The 23,175-nt window shown below is 52.5% G+C and overlaps 10 protein-coding genes and 1 non-coding gene across 11 annotated transcripts; 4 read left to right on the top strand and 7 right to left on the bottom strand.

Annotated features, from left to right (window-relative positions):
- Positions 1-237: 237 nt before the first annotated feature.
- Positions 238-309, top strand: J4E86_006557. The gene has a single exon. It is a non-coding gene; the product is annotated as a tRNA-Ala (tRNA).
- An 847-nt stretch (positions 310-1,156) lies between these two features.
- Positions 1,157-2,551, bottom strand: J4E86_006556 (uncharacterized protein; the record flags this gene model as incomplete). Its single annotated transcript, XM_051447083.1, has 1 exon — positions 1,157-2,551. The coding sequence occupies one exon, from the start codon at positions 2,549-2,551 to the stop codon at positions 1,157-1,159; it is 1,395 nt and encodes a 464-aa protein (XP_051301568.1).
- A 796-nt stretch (positions 2,552-3,347) lies between these two features.
- J4E86_006555 (uncharacterized protein) lies at positions 3,348-5,147 on the bottom strand (the record flags this gene model as incomplete). The annotated part of the gene is made up of 5 exons (XM_051447082.1): positions 3,348-3,503; positions 3,554-4,015; positions 4,067-4,386; positions 4,439-4,938; positions 4,987-5,147. The coding sequence occupies 5 exons, from the start codon at positions 5,145-5,147 to the stop codon at positions 3,348-3,350; spliced, it is 1,599 nt and encodes a 532-aa protein (XP_051301567.1).
- Positions 5,148-7,565: 2,418 nt separating this feature from the next.
- On the bottom strand, positions 7,566-8,630 carry J4E86_006554 (uncharacterized protein; the record flags this gene model as incomplete). Its single annotated transcript, XM_051447081.1, has 2 exons — positions 7,566-8,365; positions 8,417-8,630. 2 exons carry the CDS (start codon positions 8,628-8,630, stop codon positions 7,566-7,568), a joined length of 1,014 nt encoding a protein of 337 aa, XP_051301566.1.
- Positions 8,631-9,039: 409 nt separating this feature from the next.
- J4E86_006553 (uncharacterized protein) lies at positions 9,040-9,527 on the bottom strand (the record flags this gene model as incomplete). Its single annotated transcript, XM_051447080.1, has 2 exons — positions 9,040-9,288; positions 9,378-9,527. The coding sequence occupies 2 exons, from the start codon at positions 9,525-9,527 to the stop codon at positions 9,040-9,042; spliced, it is 399 nt and encodes a 132-aa protein (XP_051301565.1).
- A 592-nt stretch (positions 9,528-10,119) lies between these two features.
- J4E86_006552 (uncharacterized protein) lies at positions 10,120-11,110 on the top strand (the record flags this gene model as incomplete). Its single annotated transcript, XM_051447079.1, has 3 exons — positions 10,120-10,180; positions 10,231-10,604; positions 10,679-11,110. The coding sequence occupies 3 exons, from the start codon at positions 10,120-10,122 to the stop codon at positions 11,108-11,110; spliced, it is 867 nt and encodes a 288-aa protein (XP_051301564.1).
- A 1,839-nt stretch (positions 11,111-12,949) lies between these two features.
- Positions 12,950-13,697, top strand: J4E86_006551 (uncharacterized protein; the record flags this gene model as incomplete). The annotated part of the gene is made up of 3 exons (XM_051447078.1): positions 12,950-13,006; positions 13,053-13,227; positions 13,375-13,697. 3 exons carry the CDS (start codon positions 12,950-12,952, stop codon positions 13,695-13,697), a joined length of 555 nt encoding a protein of 184 aa, XP_051301563.1.
- Positions 13,698-13,969: 272 nt separating this feature from the next.
- On the bottom strand, positions 13,970-17,287 carry J4E86_006550 (uncharacterized protein; the record flags this gene model as incomplete). Its single annotated transcript, XM_051447077.1, has 3 exons — positions 13,970-16,281; positions 16,335-16,684; positions 16,731-17,287. The coding sequence occupies 3 exons, from the start codon at positions 17,285-17,287 to the stop codon at positions 13,970-13,972; spliced, it is 3,219 nt and encodes a 1,072-aa protein (XP_051301562.1).
- A 273-nt stretch (positions 17,288-17,560) lies between these two features.
- On the top strand, positions 17,561-18,019 carry J4E86_006549 (uncharacterized protein; the record flags this gene model as incomplete). Its single annotated transcript, XM_051447076.1, has 1 exon — positions 17,561-18,019. The coding sequence occupies one exon, from the start codon at positions 17,561-17,563 to the stop codon at positions 18,017-18,019; it is 459 nt and encodes a 152-aa protein (XP_051301561.1).
- A 1,526-nt stretch (positions 18,020-19,545) lies between these two features.
- Positions 19,546-20,970, bottom strand: J4E86_006548 (uncharacterized protein; the record flags this gene model as incomplete). The annotated part of the gene is made up of 3 exons (XM_051447075.1): positions 19,546-20,148; positions 20,201-20,333; positions 20,390-20,970. 3 exons carry the CDS (start codon positions 20,968-20,970, stop codon positions 19,546-19,548), a joined length of 1,317 nt encoding a protein of 438 aa, XP_051301560.1.
- Positions 20,971-21,364: 394 nt separating this feature from the next.
- Positions 21,365-21,893, bottom strand: J4E86_006547 (uncharacterized protein; the record flags this gene model as incomplete). The annotated part of the gene is made up of 2 exons (XM_051447074.1): positions 21,365-21,838; positions 21,885-21,893. The coding sequence occupies 2 exons, from the start codon at positions 21,891-21,893 to the stop codon at positions 21,365-21,367; spliced, it is 483 nt and encodes a 160-aa protein (XP_051301559.1).
- Between the last annotated feature and the right edge of the window lie 1,282 nt (positions 21,894-23,175).

The raw sequence follows: 23,175 nt of genomic DNA, 5'->3' as shown, positions 1-23,175 counted from the left end.
GCCCCACGAACTTGCATGGTGTTTTCGGCGAGAACGGCTAAGTCGATTGAGTGGGGGCAAAATGTCACTGGCCCGTAACACGAATTTTAATCAGGCCTCGCTCACTCAGGGCGTCGAACCGCGGAATAACGATATAAATGTTACAATTTGGCGACTTTTCATCAATCACCGATCACCGATCACCGCCCGTTTGGGCGACGGTGAATTCGGCGGTCCTCTTGGCCAAAGAGCAAAACCGGGCTTGTGGTTTAGTGGTATAATACTCCCTTAGCATGGGAGTGGTCCAGGGTTCGATTCCCTGCAAGTCCATCTTTTTGCGCTGCTGTACCGTTCTTTAGACGGGGGAGAGTGTAGAGGTGTGGTGAAGGTTTGGGATTTTTTGCGTTTTTTGGTAAGATTGGCATCACGACTCGTCATTCTATGCAGGTGATGCAGGTTCTTTGCTCAAAACTCGCCCTATGCTCATTTCTACAGCCATCGTATGATGATGTCTTTATTTTGTAACCGTTTTGTCAGCCTCAGGCGTCTGGTGGTTGTGGGCGGCATCACAAAATCGCGCTTCTCCAACAACCCCGTGGTAAAAGATATGCGACACCAGCTGCATACTGACCAGCGTGATCGATCAGTGTAGCGCATCGGTTTGAGCACATGCAACAAGAGTGTGTGGACTTCAACATAATTACGACACTCCTACTTAGCAAATAACCCCATAGATCTAATTTTGAGTCTCTCCGCAGCTCCGAATCAGGGAAGATGTGATTGTACACACCCCTGTGCAACAAAGTACGATCTCGCAAAGACGGTCTTGGTTCACCCTTCGCTCGTAGCAATTGCTATCCCCATTCGACCCTATGTCTGGAGGCATTAATCGCTATATGATCTGACGAACCCAGTGACGGGTCCGTGTTCAAAGCTTTGTTAATGCTACGTACGCCGCTCAACGAAGGAGATGAAGACGCATCCTCAGCATCGCCAGCCGTAAGCGGACGAAATTAGTAAATTGGATCATAGTCGTACACACCAGAAGGTTCCTTGAAGAGGAAGTCAAGCATGCCACGATGCATCTCTGTCTTGATGTTAGCCAAAAGTCGGAGATTGCGCTTATGCAAGTTCATTTGCTATCTGCAACAACGCGCCGTCTCCCGATGCCGCATGCTTAAAACCAACTCCAAGCCGACTGCGAACTCCAACTCCTGTGCCCAAGAAACCTCTCGATCAGCTCCGGCCCATGCCTCTCCCTTCCAACATGGCGCAAAGTTTCCTCAACGAACGCATCCGGCCTCCACACATCTCCAACCGTGTAATACAATCGTCGGACCGTCGCCGTGTCTTCATCGCCCCCATCTAAACTCCAGTCCGCTTTCACGCCAGGCGCATAGTAGGATAGTTCGAAGAAGCCCACGTTATACCCGATTTCGCACTCGAGCATAAAGCTCTCGAGGACAGGCATTTGCTGCGTCGCTTTTGCAAAGGCGATGAGAAACGGGTCTAGCGTGTCTCGATTACCGTGTTGCATGTATTGAGTGTCCTCCTCGTCCCTCGGGGTGCCAACGAAGTACCAGGCACCAGAAGGCGCGACGGGGTTGAACGAGATCTTGAGCTTCTTGAGCGAGGGCCACGATGGCATGGCGCGCGATTCGTGGACAGAGGGCCAGAACAGCGTCGAGTCGACATAAGCGTCCAGAATGAAGGTTGTAAGATTCTGAGAGAAGACGCGTAGGGACGCGCTAAATGGATCGAAGAGTGTGCCTTGTGGAAGACTAGAGGACGTAGCTTCTCGGTGATCGAACGGCGCTTCCTGGTGGAAATTGCACATCGCTACTGAGCTAGCCGGAAGCTTCGTTCGCTCAAGTAACCTTGCGAAAGTTGATCTTCTCTCAACGCCGGCCGATTGTGCACCCTCTTCGTAAAATTCTGCGTAAATGTGCTTCAGGCCGGGCAGAACTGACATGAGCTGGGGCGCAACGGATGGCGATATCTTTCGGCTGTAATTGCCTTGCATCTGGAAATAGCTGATTCGCGAAACTGTAGGTATTTTGTCCACCTCGGACAGCGTGAGATAGGCAGTAGAATACCGAATCTCGGAATCGTAACAATCGCTCGGGGACTCCGGAGCTGCTAGGTTGAATCGCAACTCGGAACGGACACCTGCATCCTCCCATTGCTTCAAGGTCGAGAAAAGTTCAGCAATGCTATGGGTGAAGATGTCGTTGTTGGCCTCTTGCTCCTCACTGCTCTCCATGAGATTGCCCTGCTCTTCCGGATATTCTGGAAGCAGAATGCTGTACTTCAAGTTCCTCAAATATTTGCACCTATTGCGTGTTACGATGGTCCGCAGTTCGCCAAGATCTTCGCTTCTGATGTCTAGTCGATGGAATGTAATGAACTCAACAGCCTCCTTCCATTGCTTGGATATTGTAGCAAAAGGTGGCAGTGCTGACGACTTAACGACCAACCGTTGTTGTAAGATATTGGGAACCCCTTCTCGATCTGGATACCGATCGAGAAACGTCACCATCCGGTTGATGATCTCCTGAGGTAGGCGGTCCATTGTGACGAAGATGTCTTGAGCTTTAGTCGAATGACACTCAGGAACAATGGTCAAATCTGGATACTGAGTTGGTGTAAACAATCACTTCATTCAAGGAAACTGATACGCTCATCAGGCGCAATAGGCATGGGCTAGATTGTGCGTGCCGTGAGGTGAGTAACAAGCTCCACGATTTCTGCAGACACACATCCCTTGCGATGTAGAGCGACACTGCGCGACGAAGATGCATACGGCGTCAGTGCCCTGGCTCTCCGATTCATAGACTCACAACTACCGTCTTATGCACGTCGCGTCCGGAGATGCTCCCGAGGAACTCCAGTGATGGAACGTTTGGAGTCAGTAAGATAGTAATATGACCGACCGACCGAGATGAACGTGGTGTGATTCGGATTGCTATTTGGATAAAGAAGGATCAGGGTGGTTGATGAAGCTGAACGATAATTTGCTCACGCGCCAGACACGGAAGGGCTCTTCAATGTTGGATGCCAAGACGGGTTGAGAAGAGATGAGACGGACTGCGGAAATCGCTCAAATGATTGCGGGGTGAACATCAAATTAGCATGGCTTGGCGTCTTGGCCACCGCGCTAACACGTGCCTTTCGTGGGAGATCCCGAGGTCAGCGCCGAAGGTCCTGCGCGAATGTTTTAGGACAGCAAGAATGAATCAGACAGTGTGTACCAAAGCAGTGGGTATATTGAAGCAAAGACTGCTCTAGGGATAGCGAATGCCAAAACTACGAAGCCCAAGCTCTCCTATTCATGCGACATGAACTACTAATGAGTGAAGTCCAGTACTCTAAACAACGTGGCTCTGCTCGACATGGGGCTCCTTCTCATCACCGAAGTTGTTGAGGCGCTCCTTAGCAGCTTGTCTGGCGATGGCGTCCATGTCCACAGGAGCCACAGCGGCAGGGCCGTCGAAGATACGGGCAATCTCCTCAAGTGTAGGTCCCTATTGTACGAATTAGCAATGTTCTCCAAGTAGACTAGACATGTACGTACCTTGGTCTCGGGGTAGACGAAGTAGACAAAGACAAGCTCGACGGTGATCCAGAGAGTGTAGAAGAGAGCCAAGTTCCAGTGCTTGGGAAGGTTGTCCCATGCGACGGGGTTCGTCTGACCACCAACGGCGAGGATAGCCTGCACAGTGATGTTCATGATCATGAGACCCTTAGCACGGAGAGCGTAAGGCAGAATCTCGAGAGCGTAGGCAACGAGTAGACCAGACCAGGCGAAAGCGTAGAAAACACCGAAGATCCAGACGAACGGAATCTGAGCGTAACCGGCTGCGGAGTTGGTGTCGCCGGAGTTCTCATAGATGGCGCAGGTGATGGTCCAGCAGACGAATGAGACGACCATACCAGTGGTTGCGCCGAGGAAGAGCGGGCGACGACCAACCTTGTCGATCAGGGTAGCTGCGTAGACGGACACACAGAGAGCCAAGATACGTTCACCACCGGTAAGCTAATCCAAATGTTAGTGAGTGTTTTCATGCCACAATTCAGCGATACTTACACCCATCTTCTGGTTCTCGCTGGTAATACCAGCACCCTCGTAGACCAAGTTGATGTAGTTGGAGAAGAGCGCGTTGCCAGAGTACTGGGAGATGATACCGAGAGAGATGAGAATGGCCAACCTCCATCGGTTACCCTTGGTCTTGACAAAGTCGACGTAGCTGGAGTTCTTGTTGGCATCGGCTTCCAGACGAATGACCTCCCTCATCTCGACGTATTCGAACTGAACTGTGGCGTTGTTACGGTCACCTCCGGCATGGTAGTAGGCGAGAGTGTCCAGGGCCTCTTCGTAGCGCTCCTTGGAGATCAACCAACGTGGGCCTGGAAAGCAATGTCAGCGTATACTCGTTATGAAGTGCAAAGTTTGACTTACTCTCAGGAACCCACCAAAGGAAGCAGAGTTGGAGGAACGAAGGCAGAGCCTGAAGAAGAGTGATGGACCTCCAAGACCAGTGGTTGTCCGCCTGAGATGTACCCCATGCGATCCATGCGACGAAAAGAGCACCCAAGTTCCAGAGACAGTTGTATACGGCAGTGAAGATACCACGGTGCTGAGGATGGCAGATCTCGGTAAGAAGAATAGGCGAACACATCTGGGCGAAAGAGTTACCGAAACCAAGGATGAAACGGCCACCCATATAGATCTGCCAGTTCGTAGAGAAGGTCGAGACAAGGGCACCAGCAATCATGATGGAGCAGCCGACGGCGATTGGAATCTTACGCCCGGTCCACTGGGTCAGGAAGGGAACGAGGAAGAAGCTGACGATCGAACCGATGTTGTACATGTTGTTCATGAGACCCAGGCGGTTACCGGTAGGCTCATCAAAGTAGTCCTGCCATCTGCTCATCTGCTGCGAAGAGTTCATCATCATGCTGAAGATGGTCAGCAACTCCCGCTGCATTACTGGAAACCCCACTCACCCGTCATAACCAGTAGTGGCGGAGGCAATGCAAAGGACCGACGAGTGCCAGAACAGCTTTCGCATGTTTGGGTCCTTGTACCAAATGACCTTCTCGAACTCAGGCACATCCTCGCGGACGGCACTGTTGCCCTTGGCGGCTCCGACGTGCATACCGACCATCTTGAATAAAGAACGATGGAACTGTTGAGTGAAAGATTGACCGAAGTTCAGGACAAGTAGACTGTGCTACTGATGGGCGAAGTCCCTTGGGGTTGAGAATGACCCTCGTCCGGCGTCGAGTACTTATATTCGATCCACCTCCACTGCAAGCGACCCCACACCCCGGATGGGAGATACTCCCATGCTTGTTCCACCGCGGGTTGACGGACATGGGTACCGCACTTTGCAGGAAGACTGCCTGACAGCAACGGTGGGAAGGGCCAGTAAGATGATACCAAGAAATCCCCACCGAGCGATCTGTTGGCACCAGGCCCGTAGCGCCGTGGGACTAGACTTACAAGAACAGAGAAGTCCCGTCTTGTCATATCTAGGCATTGGCCGCCAACGGAGGTATCCAACGTCCGATGCAAATTGCTGTCTCCCCATGGGGTGTTCGGCTGCCTTCCAGAAGTCTATAACCTGGTGGCGCTAGAACGTGTGACCACATTTGACAATAGACCCAGACACGGGTTGCTGTCATTCATTGGCCCTCGAAAGCGCCTTGATATTGCTTCGTGATAGCCAGATAGGACAACAGCATGCTGCGTTTTGGAGACGCGACATGTGCAAAAGCGCCTGCTGGCGCGGTCTGGTGGTTCTATGCCTCGGTCTGCTTCAACTCATCAGATGAGATTCCTCCATCATGAGATGTCGAAGCCGATCTGCCGAGTGATTTTCGCCATCAGGCCATGCGTTCCCCGATTCTGTTGCTATTCCGCTGTGCCCAGCGTTGAGGCTTGAGACGCCCCCGGGCTTGATTGTAAGACGCCTCGATAGCTCTGGATCCCCATCTGAACAGGCGACTCGTCCCGCGGATAATTTTGCTTAGCATCCGGTATGCCTCTTGGTGTTCTGCACTCAAGGCTTGGACGAACCAACCAAGAGTCCGCTCACGGTAGGTCAAGCTTACCATGCGATGCCAGGACCAGCCAAGATGGATAAATGGGCCTGCGCGCCGGATCTGGAGCTCGGTGACTGGACTTTACAAAAGAATTGTACTGACGATGTCGTTTCATGGTTTTTCGCATTGGCAGACGTCGATAAGGCTCAGACGGCTTCGATGTACGCATGCGGATAGGGTGTGCAAATGGTTAGGGGGGGAGCCGCGCTGTGCATACGCGCAAGCGACGAGGCGGGACGGTGTCCAGGTGCACATCGGAGCTATGTTGCAGGCCACGTGCAGCCTTGGCGGCATGCACCGGCGGCAGCCATGGGAGTAATCAATTGCGAGGTCGGTGCTCGTACTGATGCGACACTTTCAATTTCCCGGGAGGCATATGTGTGTAGAGAGTTCCACGCGCCGAGCTGTTGGAGTCGACAGTATATTGTTCATGCGCAAGCGAATAGGCTAGTGGGGCCCCTCTTTCCATCGCAGAACGCCCCACCCCGGTCCTCTACACGCGTTGTATACTCATGTCGTGATTGATGGCGCTTAGAGACATGATACCAAGCCCTGCCCTGACAAAGACGGGGCCCCGGTCAGCCGGGACTGCGCAGCTCACTCGATAGCGGATCACACATTTAGCCGGCCACATCTGGTGGTGGCGTTGTGGTGGAATATTGCTAGACGCCAAGCATGCGATTATTTCTGGAGCGGAGAGCGGAAAGGCGGCACGGTGATGGATGAGACCTCTGTGTGAACATGATTTTAACACTACTCACAGCCTTTATCGACAAAGTGCGATGTGGCGCGGTGCGAAGACTGACCCAGCAGCAACGACGGGCCGGACTTTGAGCCTGTGCTCTTCAGGCCACCTCTGAGCTAATTCACGAGACGGCACAGCACCGTCGCCGCCTGTAATGGATGCGCGTTCTGATGGGAGATTTCTCGACAAGATGGCGGGCCACTATTCTGAACACGACACCGACGCAAGGCCTTACTTCGTCTCCGGTAACGAGTTTCCGCAACCGAACGAGAGAGGGACTTTTCTACCACCCTTCAGCAGCCTAGAATATGGCGGTTTCGATCAACAGAGTCCCAAGGAGTTGTCAAACTTTGTCGGATTCGAGATTCAGCGAAACATCTAAAAAGGCGGAAGATTAGCGAGCGTGACAACTTCACAGCCTCCTTCTTGTCGTCATAGACACACATACTCAGTGGACGGGGGCTATAAGAAGACATGGTGATGGGGTTGTGTCTTGTGCATGTCCCACAGCACCCGGTGAGGCAGACCAAACGAGATTTGAAGTTTCATAGAATGTATCGCCAGAAGATAAGAGACTTGACCATCAAAATCTAGGCTGATCAATTGCAAAGGGCTAATTCAGGCGCACTGTCCGTGAGCTCTACGTACCGCACGAGACCTTCCGTGATACTCTCTTGTCCACTCCAGTCATTCCATGCACTTCTGGTCCCGCTCGATTTCCTATCTGTGTACTTCATACACTCCAGCCAAAAGTGTTGTTTTCACGAAGTCTGGTCGGCTGACGAGTGTAGGCAAGCTTTACGATCTGCTTCGGGACTTTGCCTGCGAACTTCTGTTCTATGATTCTCCCCAAGCCCTCGGCCGCTTCCACGGCCATTCGACAGTAACACCCTGAGTGCTCAATGATGACTGCGTTGAGCGCGTCGCAGTCCAATATCCGAGCAAGCTTGTATTTGTTGAACAGCTCCTCACCCTCGGCAGGGTAACGGGTGAAATCGTCTTCGTAGTAGTCGTAGCCATCCTCGATTTCCAGCCTGATCAGATCGCTGCAGTGGAAGTTAAGCTTGATGGTACGCAGACCCTTGCATTCGAAAGCAAGTTCTAGATCAGCGTTCACACCGAACTCTTCCTTGAAGCGGCTGAAGAACCTGAAGTCCAAGTGACGAACGAGGTCAAAGCGGCTCGGCTCTGCGGCCAGGAACGCGCGTGCAAACTGGTTGTCGGCGTATGAGCAAATCATCATCTGCGAATTCCCGATGACGGTGGCGACCGTCTCGTCGAAGGTTCGTCGCGATGTATAGCAAAACTGGGGAAGAAACCCGGGTCGAGCGGGGTTATTGCCCCTCCTGACTGCCTTGCGCACTTCCATCACGTTCGTATCGACATCGAGGGTAAGTTTCCAGATCTCGAGGCGGAGTTCAGTAGGCAACTCAAGGAATCGGTGAAACTTCGGCTTGATGGCAGGGGCTTCGTAGACGTCTGCGACTGCATCGCTCTCTGGAATCCACGGCTCGCCTTTGATGTATCTGGGCACTGTATTTTGTAAGCATAGCTCGTGATTCCTTGCATCCCACAACGACCTACTCTTCTTCGACCCGGGTAGCACGCCATGCTTCACTACTTCAGCCCAAGTCTGAATATTCAGGTGCGAAGTACTGGAAGACGGGGTTGAAGTGATGGTTGAACCCTGAATATCGGGAAATGTCGCCGTGTCTAGTTGGAATGTCGCAGCATCATGCGCGACGTTCATGCCAAATCGACTGCCGGCTACTGAGAAGGGAATGAGGACGATGGGCATGTTTGCGATTTCCTGTCTTGTCAGGAAAGGTCTTCGTACTAGAAGAGATTTAACTTACAGTGCAAAGAGAAATGAATGTAAGAGCCGGAATGGGTGGAAATCGTGAGACCAGGTTCATCGATGAAGGCTCTACGTATACGGGAGGTAGTGAGTGGTAGACGAAGCAGCGGATAAGACTCCTGCCTCGCCCTTGTAGGAAAGTGTGCCCAGAATAATTTGCGATATTCCTCTTGGGAAAGCGTCTTTGTGCGTTCGAATTGTATGAAATGCGGCAGGTGTGGTTGGCTCGCCGTCTGTGGGCCATCGCAGTACCACGGAATGGAGGTGATGGAACCAATCTGCATCTCAGCCTTTCACACATTCGCATCTTGATGTGACCTCTCCTTTTACGCCTACGCAAGCAGACAATTCAGAATTTATGGGCGTGCTCTTGCACCACCTTTCCATCTTCGATGACACAGATGTCGACACCAGCAGTCACACGCAAACTCTCCATATCGAAGAGGTACTCTTCATCCTTCTTTATTACCTCCGAGTAAAAAGGATCCTCGTAAGCCTTCTCGAAATCTTCGTACTTCCGCACCCAGAAGTCCGCCATGCCGTCGTACGAAAGAGCAGGCATGCTTAGGCGCGCTTTGCGTTTAGATGTAGTATGATACTTGGAATGATCAGTACTTGTAGACGAATTATGCAGTATCAAGATGACGAGGGACTGCACAAGTAGGGAGAACTGATGGGAAAGCTAACTTGGACGTATTTGATGATGCCGTGACGCTGTAGCCATGATGTGATGAGAGGGCCATGTTTGTTCGCCCAATGGTCGTTGAACTCATCTTCAGAAAGTTTAGCATTGCGGTTCGCAAAAACAGTGATGCGTATCAATTCTTCGGTCGACATGGTTGCTATTGCTTGAGTTGTCGCGAATGTGGCTGGCGTCCATGGGTGGCTGGGATGAGGATGCCGCGTCGATGACGCATCACTGCCTGCAGGAACCCTGATCGGCATCCATCCAAACCTACCGCATGCACGATTTCAATGTGCTCTTTCATGACTGATTACCCCGGATCACTGATGCGATGCTCATTATCTTACCTGTCGCTGCGGACCACGTCGCCAGTTTACTTTTTGCTCATTACGCCCCGCCTTGACCCTGTAGAACGATAAGGATGGTGCTCCACCCCTCCGCCTCTCCACTCGACTCTGCGATCAATCACCAATCGCTGGCATGACCTTAGCTTCCAGACAACACATGAACAAAAGGGCCTTTTCACATACGGCTACCGGTAGCGCCCGCCATGGGGCGTTCGGTTACCCGTCGCCCCTCATTTAAAGGAACGGCGATGTTCGGTCGAGGCCGCGGAAGCTGTTATCCGACAGCCGCACAACAGAGTAGCGACGTTAACTACCAGAGCACTTCAGCTTCTGACAAACCTTGAAAAGGACTTATCACTTGCTGGAGTACAATACGATCGTTAAGTGTGGAGCCAACATGACATCCATCGATCAGCCGCTGAACGGCAAGATACTCCTCATTACAGGAGGTGCATCTGGTACTCAGAATACTATCGATGTCGGAAAGGTGTATGTCTAACATGGACAGGAATCGGCCTTTGTGTAACAAAGCAAGCACACGATCTCGGCGCACGCATCCTTGTCGCAGACCTCAAAACAACACCCGACTTCGATACCTTTGCTGCCAAGAAGTCGAACATTCTCTACGTGCAATCTGACGTGACGCGATGGGCCGACTTTGACAAACTTTTCGACGCGTGCGAAAAGCAATGGAACGACGTTCCCGATGCATACGCCATCTGTGCGGGACTGTTCGACCCACCGTTTTCCAACTTCTGGCAAGACCCCGAAGACCAAGGGTATAAGCAAGTGGAGGTCAACGTGAACCATCCAATCAAATTAACGAGATTGGCTATCAGGAAGAGTCTGGGGAAGGGCAAAAGGGCTAGTGTTTGTATCATCGTAAGTCATACCACATATCAGGGTCGACTTGAAGGGCCGTCACGTAGTCGATGGCACGTCTAACACCAGAATAGGCGTCAGTAGCCGGCATATCAGGCAACCTAGCAGCTCCGCTCTACTGCGCAACGAAACACGCTGTCGTGGGCTTCGTAAAGTCTCTTGGGCCATCTGAGCCACTCACAGGCGTCAAGATTACCACTCTCTGTCCTGGCGCCGTGGCGACACCGTTATTCGACGCCGCGAAACTCAAGCAATACTCTGTGACCACGGAGAAGGCATTGACACCAGATGCATGCGCGACTTCTTTGTTGGATCTGCTACAGAAGAAAGAGTACCCATGCGGCAGTGTACTGGAAATTACTCTTGGTGGGACAAGGCTTATCCCGGAGTGGGGTGTGGAGCCGCCGAAAGGTGTGGGCTCGGGACAAGACCTGGATGAGCAGTTCATGACGAACATGCTCCAGCCTATCAACGACAAGTTGAATGCGGAAAAGGCGAAGGCATGAGGACACATAGTGTAAGGGATGCGTGTGTGTTATGTGTGGTATTGAAATCTCGCTACCAGATCACACTGAACAACGAAAAGTCAAAATAGGTCTGCAGCATACATCAAGATGAAACCATGCAAAGGAGGTGACCCAACGTCAAAGTAGGCTCCAGGCTGATTAGGGTTTTGCAGTATACTTTCAGTATACTTCCCACATCCCTGACATCCCCGGCTTCCAATAGCCTCAACCCTCTAGCAACCCCACATACCCTCCTTGCAGTCCCCCAAATCCCTCTTCTGAACCACCACCTTCTCTGCCTTTGTCTCTTCAAACAGTTTGCCGTGAGTGTGCCTCCATTTGTCAGGGATGACAACTTCGTCATCGGCGTCGTTGTCGTTTGCTCGTGCGACAATGAAGTCGCTGGTGGTGATCAGGGGGAGAGTCCCCATGCCGCTTGGGATGTATGGGCGGGGGTTGGGGAACATGGGGAGGCTGAGCCCTAGGGTGATGAAGAGGGAGATGATGATAGTGTTGAAATGCATCTTGTTGGTTGTGGTGGGCAGGTTTTTGGTTGGTGTGTTGGGTTGGTTTTGGGTTGGTAGTAGTGGATGGTTTGTGGTATCCTCGGACTGTTTTGGCTTTATGTAAGATGTTTGTGTGGTGGTAAGAAAGCTAAGAGGGACAGCAGAAGCAGGGTGTTATATACTAATGGGCGAATGCGCAAATTCCATGGGATTTCAGTACCGTGGTACAGATGTGGTTGGAGTTCCGACTCAACCGTGCTCTCCAAACATGGCTCAGTGATTTCTCCAGCCATATAAACCGTCTCTGATTTGCATCACGCAGGGACTAGCCAAGGTCTTGTGGTAGCCGGGTAAACTTCACTTCGGCTGGTTATCGGGGTGCATTCACGAAGTTATGGTGCCGTGAAGTAGTCTAGCACTTTCCAATGTCCAGTCGCTTTTGCAGCATTTACAATCTCGCGCTAACCCTACACGTCTACCCACAGTTCGCGGGAAATGCTCCTCCAGTGCCTGCCTTCTGCATCGTCCTTTGATCAGCACGGACCCTGCGCACTGCATTCATGCCCTGCATCTCTAGATTGGTTCTGATGCCCGCATACCTCTTGCTCAGGAGCTATGCAGTCGGGCACGTGATATCATGTCGCTAATGCGATTTATCACGGCTCTTGCCCTGTCCGGATTCGAGCAGTGTAGTCACCAAAATGTCTACAGAAACTTCGAGATGCGCACAACCGGCCCTCGCGTCTGGATCACGACACGGTATCTAAATCTTGACACCATCTGAGGGTTGAGGTGTAGGATCCATGAATACCAGTCCCACATGTTTATGATGGTTTTCGACATTGTATGCAGCGAGCACAGCACACCCCCCAACAACCTTGACTGGGGCAATCACTCCAGTCTAACATCATAAAGCTCGTATTTGCAGATCAAAGACTGGAAATATATAGCTGCGCGTTGTTCTTCAAAGTACAGGAAAAATATGGGTTTGTTATGTTCTGTGTCTGCTCGCGCCTCACCTTCACTTCCACCTTCACCGCTGAATGATCTACTTAAACGGGGAGTAAGCGGCAGTACATCTTCACTAGCGTATCTTCTACAAATTGAGTCTCTTACGTCTACATCTGTTCCCTTTCTCCACGCCGCTCAACAAGATCATACGCAAACATGGCAGTTGGTACGCAAACCGAGGTCGTGGATGCCGTCAAAAGGCAAGTTATTGATGTAAACATTGAGGAACATTGCTAACCATTACTGCCGCAGCTGCCTCATTTCTGGAGAATACTCAGATCTCACTATCAAATGCGGAGATGACATATACAGAGTTCATAAAATGATCGTATGCATACGCGCCGGCTTCTTCGCTCGAGCTATCAAGTTTGGCGGAAAGGTATGTGGATTACCTTCGCATGTGGAATCAAGCTAAGGTTCACCAGGAAACTCAAGACAACGTCATCGATCTCCCTGAAGACGAGCCAAAAATGGTTGCCGCTCTCATACGATACCTGTACCTAGGCGTGTACGACGGCGAAACTTTCGACGATTCCCATCCTGAACATGCGGTATCGGTCGCTTCGCAGCTCAAGATCAAACGCTCCATTACTTATAGCGGTACTTACCTGCGCGATTTCACCTATGACTTCCCGCACACGTGTCCAGAGAGAGTGTGTACCAATTGGGTGCTGTGCCCTCATCACGCCTGCAATGTCAGCTGTCACTCGTCCTGCAAAGCCTTCATCTGTGAATATTGCTGCTCAGTCCTCCTCCCTGGATCGCCGACCCAGCTCCTCAGCCACTCAAAAATGTACTCGATCGCCGATAAATACGACGTTGTTGGGCTCAAAGAGCTAGCGTCAAAGAAGTTCAAGCTTGCTTATGAGGTGTTCTGGAATGAGGACGTTTTCCCCATCGCCGTCGACCATGTCTTCTCGACGACTGTTCCTGAGGATATCGGCATGAGAGACATCGTCATCCAGACCATCTCCAAGAACATGTCTGTTACACACAAGGCGGAGATGAAGATGATGGTGGCAAAGTACAACGACCTGGCCATTGGTATCATACTGAGCAAGGCGGGCTAGCTCGACCGGAGACGAAGGCGAGGTCATGGAAAGCGATGTCATCGACAGAGCTGGCGCAGATTTGGGAACACTTGATGAAAGCCGGGATGCCGAGACAAAGAATTGATGCTCTGTGCGCACGCTGCGAAGATGATGGATTGCCCACTCTTCGACGTCTTTATCATGACAGACTGCGTTTCTGAACAGAAGCTCAAGCAGGCGCTCAATGTTCAATATACAACACAAAACCAAACCCCATCTCTTCCAACGCCTAAACACCGTTACATATAGCATTACTGCGTGATAGCCCTTAATCCTTGTAATGTCAACCCAAACATAACACCCCTCGCAACCCTAGGTTCCTGGAGACAATCAAACACCTTACCCAACGCCTCTCCACTAGCAGCCTGACCCATGACACTCGTAAGCGCTTGCGGCATACCATTCTCCACAAGCAACTTCCTCGCTTTGACCCTCAACTTCTCTTTCTCTTCATCGCTCATCTCTTTTGGCCATCCTTTGAGTTCTTCTTCGGTTGGCAGACCATTCTCCCGGATTTTTCTGATGTGATAGGCTAGGCCGGCGTCGGACGCGTTCCCGTCAAGCACGGTGGTCTGAAGGAGTGATGTGATGGAGGAGAGTTGTGGGTTTCCTGGGCGTAAGAGGAAGGACTTCGCGGCGTTGAGGAGGGTGCGACGGAGGGTCCAGGCGGAGGAGAGGGTGTAGAGTTCGTTTATGACGGCGAAGAAGAGCTCGATGAGGACGGTGGTTTCGGGCTCGGATAGTGGCGTGTGGGTGGTTGCTGCGCGTGGCCTTGACAAGGGTTTGGCCGGAGATGAGGTTAGCGATGTGGCCGAGGGTCGACGGGGTAGTGAGGGCACGGAGTCTGTTGATGGCCGCGAAGGTTTCTGAGGTGGGGTTGGTTCTGGTTGATTGCGCATAGTGCTATAGTCGTCGGAGATCTCGCTAGGCATTGGCGGTAGATTGATTAGTTGATCACCTCCCATCATGGGGCTGAGATCTTCGATCTTCTCGCGCATGCTTGGTGCGCGACTGTTACTTCGGGAGCCATATCTGGAAGACCTCCCCGAACGCTTGCCGTCCCCGTCAGGGTTGTACGATGGACGGCGTTCCATAGGCGCCTCGCGCCCTGGCTGCTGGTCGATGACGGGTGAGTGAGGGTCGCGCACAGAGTCCATCGATGTACGCTTGGTCACTAGAGATAACGTGCTCGGCGATCGGATATGCGTGGGTAGTTCGGAAACGGTCGACTCGGCTCTACTTTGTCGTGTTTGGATCGGCGCCGTGTTGGACGATGTACGGCTTAGAGGACTTCCGGATGCGTTCGGAGTGGCGGCGTTGCTGATCGATTCGCGATTCTTCTTTCCTCCTAGTGGTGATGCTACACTGCCTAGCACCCCTGTCACACCACCGAACAGAGCCTTGCCGCCACCAGCAACCTCTTTAGGCGCCTTTGAAAGTACGCCCATCATCCCTTTGCCAACTGAGTCGAAGGTCTGGCCAGCCCAGCCGATTCCTGGGAAGCCACCACCAGGGGTCTTTCCTGATCCCAGTTCCTTGTCTAAGAAGCGCTTCATCCCTTCACTTTCAGCAAGCGGTTGGTACTTGACAGCATCGTTGAGATAGCGCTCCAGTTCTCCACGCAGAGACGCCTTGGTGTGACCTTTCCACGGCGGTAGTGTAGCGTGTGCTTCGTTGAAGCCGGAAGTTCCGGTGATAGCTGCTATCCGACGTATGACTTCGTGTAATGTCTCAAACTCAGCATACTTGCGTGCCGTCATCCACCCGGTATGGTGATTGGACTTTGGCTCGATCTGAATGAGATACTCTGCTGTCGGCTTGGCCTTGATCGTGCCCTTTTCTCCAGGCATGCTGTCATCGAAGATGGACATTGTGCTGTTGTGCAAGGTCAATGGTGGTGGTCTTTCCGCCGGTGGGTTATCCATAAGCGCAGTAGGCGGCTGGGGCATTACAAGCTGATCGAAGCTCGTGAAAGCCTTCTTGACCTCCTGAGCTGGTGGGTCCTCAGAACTCCTTGGCGGTGAAGCTGGTGTTGTCTCTGAGAACGACCGGCCGGAGAACCCTGAAATGGCTAAGTCTGAGTGCTCAACATCGCCGTGCGCTTCGCCCTCGGAAGACGAGGGAGTAACTATGCCCTGGGTGGTGCTCTCGGACTGGTCATCGTTCAGGGTCGATGTGGACGCGCTTTGCTTTTGTTGCTCCTTAAGTCGCTTTGCGTCTTCCTCGGCGATCATCTGGCTCAGGAGCTGCGCTTCTCGCATCGCATCGTCCATAGCTTCCTGCGCCTTGCTCATAACACGCTTGTGCTCCCTCTTTTCAGCGGGGGTTGCCGTTCCTGCACCACCTAACTCACTCTCCGCGTTCTCCTTGACACCTTGTAATTGTTCAGACGAGCCCTCGACGCCTGCGTCAATCGCATTGAGAAGCTCGGGCTCGCCCTCTTCCAGAAGATATACAATCCACCCGTTGATCCACTCTGGCTTGGAGCAGCTCACGACGATCATCTCGAGTATAAGCTTCGCGAGGATTTGATGCAGGAATAACCGTGCTGGCACGCAGTTGTCTATGGTAGGTGCGGTCAGCGTATGCGCATAATTGTATATATGAGTCACTTACAGGTCTTTGGCTCCAGATAGTTCTGTAGGATATCCTCAGCGGCCACACTGAACTGCTTTATCTGGTAGTCTGGGTCGAGGATGTTCGCTAGGGTGCTATCCCGCTTCATCTTGAGATATATATCGACCGCTTCGGTAGGCACGTCACCGGGAGAAGCTTGGATTGCGGCGGCAATCTCCTGCAGCAGTATGATCATGAAGGAGGATGAGCGCGTCACAAAGTCAAGGAAATTGTCGGCTGGTCGCTTTCGGGAGAGGTGTGCAGATATGGAAAGCACGAAGGCGGTCAGAGTCTGGCGGCACGAGTTCGGGAAAGTGTCTTCGGAAGGCAGTAGGGGTGAGTACCACCACCTGCGTTGTATTAGAACAGTATCTAGGCACTGCGCGGAGGACATACTTGACATAGTCACGAATGACTGCATCCGTCAACTCCGTCAGCGCAGCGGCAGTCTCGGGCTTGAAGTCTGAGTAGTCGAGCGTCTTGCCGGAGTACAGCTGCACATTGAAGTCGTAGCCGTCGTCTCCGGACTTGCCCTTGTCTGGTGTCTTGTCGTTCCGCCAGTCGAGCACGCGCTGGGCGATGTCGACGGCCAGCTCTCGCTTCCGCGCGTCGGCGCTCTTTCCCTCTGTCTCCTTGCTGTCGCCATGGTGCCCCTCCCACGTCGCGTGGAGGACTACGCCGCCTACAACGCCTATGAGGACCAGCCCGACGCGGCCGAGAATGAGATATGTGCCTGCGCCGAGGCCCGCGAGACAGGCGCCGAGCGTCTCATTGCTTGCATTCGCCAAGAAGTGTAAGGTGCGATCAGTGAGAGCTTTGAGGTCAAATGGAGGCGCGCCTGCCTCTGCCTTTGGTGCCTCCGGCGTCACGGCGGTGCTATCGCCGAGCGAGTCATGTTCGTGATCGAGTGCTGAGGGGGGCGGGCTCGGGGGTGGTGCTATGGGGTCGCTCATGGTGGCTGTATGTAGGCGAACATTGGGGTTTGAAGTATTGAGGGAAGTCGTGGCCTGCAGTGAAGCATGGTCCGGTGCGACAGACTGGCTATGTGGCGTCCCCGGCCGCTGACACTGGCGTACTGGCCGTTTCACAGCTGCCGCTTGTTGATCGCAGGGCGGCCGCTGAATAGTATCGCCGACCCCGCCGCGCGTTGCATCGCTATTTTCAATTGCCCCGTCATTCTGATCTTCACACCTCCACGCGTCACATCTCCCGCGTCCGCACCAGCCATGTCCAGCGACGCAGCCAACGACCCCGAGATCCTCGCTCATGTCCAGCAGTTCTGGGAGGGCCGCAAGCCTAGCAGCCCCATTTACCAGTTCCTGCTTGACGATATCAAGCTGACCTATGCCTCCAAAGGCATCGTGCGCGCGCAGCTGCCGCTTACCAAGAACCACGTGAACACACACGGAAGCATCCATGGCTCCGTCTCCGCGACACTGATAGACTGGGTCGGTGGCATCGCTATCGCAGCTTGGGATAATCGGAGCAAGGCAGGAGTGTCGACAGACATTCACATCTCGTATTTGAGCGGGGCTAAGAATGGTGACACCATTGAAATTGAGGGCAGGGCAGGAAAGGTTGGCGGAACCCTCGCTTTCACCACAGCGACCATCTGGAAGCTTGTCGATGGCAAGCCAGGTCCAATTGTAGCCACTGGATCACACACCAAGTTCATAAAGATATGAACCTTCATTTGACACGCCATCTTCTTTGAGATCTCGTCCTGCGCTCCATGGTCGATCGAGCTCACTCGGATCGCGAAGATTGATTGACCCTCTCGCTACCATTCCGCGCCTAGCGTTACAGCAACGACAGCATGGGTATGTGGGAGGGTCTTACATACTGTAGATGATCTAATATTATGAGTATTCAATCTGTTCGACAGGAGGCTTTTCTGCTTTCCCAATATTGAGTTTCAACCTTCGGACATTTTCTTTTACTTTGCCGAGGAATCCTATGGAATATGGATTTTGTTGGAGTAAAACTAATGCCCCAAGCTCATCTGAACAGGTTTAAGATTCCAACACCAGATATCGGTATCGCGAGAGAGGGACACGCGTCGCGTATATTGGCGCCACACTCACGAGCCACACTCGGCCCGTGCTGGCCAATCACAGCACGCTTGAGCCACACATCCAACGCGCCAAGCCTCTCGGTCTCCCAGGCAAGCCACAGACTATGCCACAAACACAAGCAAGAGGGGCTGCAATCTGCAGAGTGCAGCGACCCAAGGATCATGTATCTTGAAATCAAGTTCCCGGCGTATGTCATATGGTCAATGGACACTAGCTCTGACGTCGATGCAACCGTAAACAACGGTATAGACGTGGGAGAATGGACGTCTTATATCTATAAGGACCCCAGAGTCTGCGTAGTACATGCGACGAGACACCACTATTAGGATCTACCACTTACTCAAGACCAGCTCAATCTGAAGCTTCCACCCTATTCCCATCAGGCACATCACACTAAGCACACGCACTCGTAACTCAACACTGATTCCTCCTACAAGAGCGCTCTTGTCAACGAGCACAACCAAACCGATATCGACTGTATAGAGAAGGAACCTTCCTCCTAATCCAGCGCTCGACTCCACACACCACAAACTCAACATGGGCTGCGCATCCTCCCGCCCCCGCCGCTTCGACGGCAGAGGAACATCCTACGTCGACCATCCCCCCAGCAGACACGACATTGGCGGTATGGGAACAAAATACGGTCGACGGAACGGCAGCGTGGCCGGTCCTGGTACAATTGGGACATCTATGGGACACAGTGGCATCAGCGGCAAACATGGCGGTATGAGCAGTGGCACAGGTATGATCACTGGCACTAGCATGGGCCGATCAAGTCGAACAAGTGGAGGTATGAGTAGCGGCGTGGGTATGGGAAGGTCGAACCGGTCGGGGGGAGGTCTCGGGGGATTGGTGTCGGGGCTTGGGAGGAGCCGGAGATGTTAGTCAGTCGGGAGTGGCAGACTGTTTTGGCGGGGAAGCAGACGAAGCGGTTGGGAGGAGGGAGAAGGAGGGATGTGGAGTGAGTGGATATTGTACTCAGTGGTTTAGGTCACCTAGTTTGTACAGCGCCAATGTTCATCATGCTTCACATTTCTGATCGCTATAAAGCTACCTGGGTATTTACTAGACCCTATGCTGCGTGGACCTGGTCATCCGCGGCTATTGTTCGACCCTGTCACCACGCACAATACCATCTACATGGCGGTACTGAACTTGACCATAGCCCTCTGCTGCACGCCGCCCTTCGCAGGCCAAGCCTGAACGTCGAACCCATCCTCCGCTAGACTATCAACGAGATCACGACCAAAGCCCGTCAAGTCCAACATCAGCGTCTGGAAGAACTTCAAGCGCATGAGTTGGTTGATATGAGGCTTCAGCAGTTCGAGAACGGCCTGGCGCAACATGTCATTCCCATCTACAGTGTTGCGCCAGACGAGAACCAGAGAATCCAGGAAAGAGTTGAGAACCGACGAGACAGGGTCGGCATCGATGTGCTTGTGATCAAACTCGGGATTATGGGAGAAGTCCGTTGGGTCTTCGCCAGAGGGCAGGCCCATACTGAGGACCATTCCAACGATGTTGATGTACTCTCCGATAGCGTGGTCGCATAGCTTGGCGACGTCGTACTTGTTTCCGACAACGTACGCGTGCACGTGGAGGTCCAGAAGGGTGATGTTCTCGTACTCGTGTCGCATGTTGGGGTTGAAGATGTAGATGCCGTCTTGGATGTACTGGATCATGGCTGCGATGGCGTAGGGGAAGTCGTCGCGGACGCGGATGCAGCGTGTTTGACCTTCCTTTGGCGTTGTTAGCGTTCTAGAACATGCTGAGTGTGGAATGTGAACGTACAATGGATGGACCGTCTAGCATCGGTGCAAAGAAGCGCGACTCTGTACACAAGAGGTACTTGTTGAGCTTCATGACCTGCTTGCCCTTGTCGAAAGAGATCATGATGTCGTCCTTCTGAAACTCGGAGAAACAGCTTCGTTGTGTTAGTATTGTTTGCTCACAAATTTCTTGTATATGGTGGTTGCTTACTATTGAAGATCGGTCGACTGCATGGGGAAGACACTGGTACGGGCAGCATTGATATCGACAGCGGACTGCGACGTCAGATCTGGCCGATACCTGCGAGGCGGGTCTAGCAGTGAAAGAGTCTGGAAATGAAGCGCACTCGGAGTCAGCGGACCCACGCCTCCGACTGGGTCCTCGAAGACGATGGGGCCGGGCTCGTTGGAATAAGCACCCAATACCTGATCCAGTGGTGAACTCGAGCCTTGATCTATATCCATGTGGGGGGTGATATAGGTTTGTTCAAAGCCATGGCCGGCGACAGGCAAGTCCGATAGACCACGAAGAGATGAGGTACGTGGAGGAAGCTGAAGACGATGTCGGTAGCCATCGAAGGGCTTGGCAAACTTGTCCTGGGCCGGCAGATATAGTACCTCGTTCTCTTTGTCGGAACCGAACGAGAATGTAGGCGCGTAGAAGATTTGTGGTGTCGAAGCAGGAGACGAGGCGATGACACTGCGGAGGGCTTTGCGATGCGGATGACTCGAGAGATTTGAGGCACCTTGGAAAGCATTGCCGAAAGCACGTTTGCGATCTTGCTGGTTCATGTCGACGTGCTGTTAATATTGACTGCCGTTAAATCGAGTCGCCTGTGGAGGATAGGTAGCATGGAGATCCTCTCCGAAGAGATTTCCGGTATTTATACACCCATGGAAAGTGGAGTGCGTGAGAAACGAGGTGACCGCGTCGTCGTGAGTGAGAGATTTGATAGTAATCACCCCGGTTCGGTGGTGAACGTGAGCGTTTGTCGAATCCTTACACTCTATTGTTGGGCCAGTGAATTGAGGACAGTGGACGCATCTCCGAGTGAGAAGTGAAAAGTGTAGGCCCACGTAATATCGGAACTAGTCAACACTGGTAGCGCGCTTGCCTAGCTGTCGAAAGCGGGATACTGGCTCGTCTTCTTTCACTGTTACTGAGAGAGTCGCTACCGGTCGTACACTATTTCCAGCGCGTTGCCATCTCGTCGAATAGGTCCGCTCTGAAGTCCGGTAGCTCATCCATTGACTCGTATACAAGCGCCATGGTTCTGCCCGTACCATGTATGAAAGCTTGCACATGGTCAGCGCAGAGCTTAATCGCCACGCTCTTGAGACTCTCTGCATTAGCCGTTCGCTCAGGTGCGTAGATAGCGCGAATTGCATGCAGCAACTGCTCTTCCTGGCCATCGACTACCAAAACAATTGCCGCGAGGTCCTCGAATTTCTGGAGTGCGAGTGCCTTCAAGCCGGCTATCCCGTATCGCTCTGCAAGCATATATACGTCAACATGAGAGCGCAGAGTGACCTCCTCGGGTACGTCAAGGTCTGAGCCAGCTAATTGGTCCGTGTAATCCAGTTGGTAACAGTACTGCATCATGGCGGCGACGGCTGCTGGGTTGTCAGCGCTTAGATCAATGATGCCTTTCGGTGATTTCTGCTTGTGTCAGCGCGATCGAGACTGGTGAATTGACTGAACATACTGGCGACATGACAACTGCGCAGACTTTCGAAAACCACCGCGAATGATAGCACATGATTGACCTATCGACGTGGTAGACATCCTGCTTAGATCGCACCACTAGATCAGAGCACTGCCAATCCGCAGCAGGTGGTGAAGTTGAGGTAGCAACGGCCATAGGTGAAGATGGAGTAGGCGTTACGGGAGATGAAGTGGGCAGTGCTTCAGCTTGCTTTGGGGAAACTTCTTGAGGCTTGTTCCTCTGTAAGAAGAGTCGGGCTATTGAGCTGTTCGAAATGGTCTTGCGATGCTTAGGACGGCGATTTTGGTTGTTGATTGAAGGAGTGGAAGAGGCTGCAGTAGAGACTGATGCGTTGGAACTGGTGGAAGACGTCCGATGGAGACCGCCAAAGGATGCGTCGGAAGAAGCTATACTGTGTCTTTGCGAAAGTTCATTGCGAACTACGCTGCCTCGCTTGGAGCCATATATAGCAGAGGGATCCAGGCTAGACAAGTAAGCAATTGCGACATTGAACGTCAACATAAACACTCACACATGGCTACTAACGATGACAGGCGTTACAAACATCTCGGTAGTATTTGACAGTTGCAAGGATACCACGTAAAAGCTCGCGCTGCAAGTATCTCTTGAGGCTTACTTGGACTGTGCGGTTATTGCGGTAATGTAGGAGGTCGCAGATGAGACCACGTCCCTACCGCACCGCTGCTGTATATACGCATTTACAACACCGCCCTCTGGGCGCTCAGAACTCAAACAACTCATGACCACATGGACAGAAGGGTAAAGCGCAGGAAGAAAATCACCTAGCCTCCGGCACTGATGGGTGCAAAAGAAGCGTTCTGATATGAAACTCGTCAACTGCACCAATGGAAGATGGGGAATATATTAGCCGTAGCCCCAGATGGACCAGGATGATGAGGCTTATCGATAGTGTTTAATACCGGAGGTGCATACTCGTGGAACGAGAACAGCCGAGCGCTGGAGAACTGTGGGGTAGCCGCATGGCATTCTCCAAAGAAGTCAGCAGACTGTAGCTGAAACGGGTGCTCTTCTTTATTTCGCATGGCACCTATCCCAAAAAGACAGGTGCGTGGAAGTTTTTCCCACACGGAAGTGTCCAGCGAACGACGAAGGACCGACCGCGAAAGTTTTGATAAGAACTTTGCTCGATACTGCGACAAGGTGAGATCATTGTGAAGTTAAAGGATATGAAAGGACCAGGAAGCGTTTACGTCACTGTAGTTTTGTCGGATGCGTTCGCACAACACTCTGAGTAGGTTCGGGTGTCAGC

Source organism: Alternaria arbusti (assembly GCF_024043155.1).
Source record: "Alternaria arbusti strain BMP 1465 chromosome Unknown scaffold_8, whole genome shotgun sequence".
In the NCBI taxonomy this organism is placed as follows: domain Eukaryota; kingdom Fungi; phylum Ascomycota; class Dothideomycetes; order Pleosporales; family Pleosporaceae; genus Alternaria; species Alternaria arbusti.
Note: the sequence above shows the minus strand (reverse complement) of the source record. Positions and strands in the feature narration are given on the sequence as shown.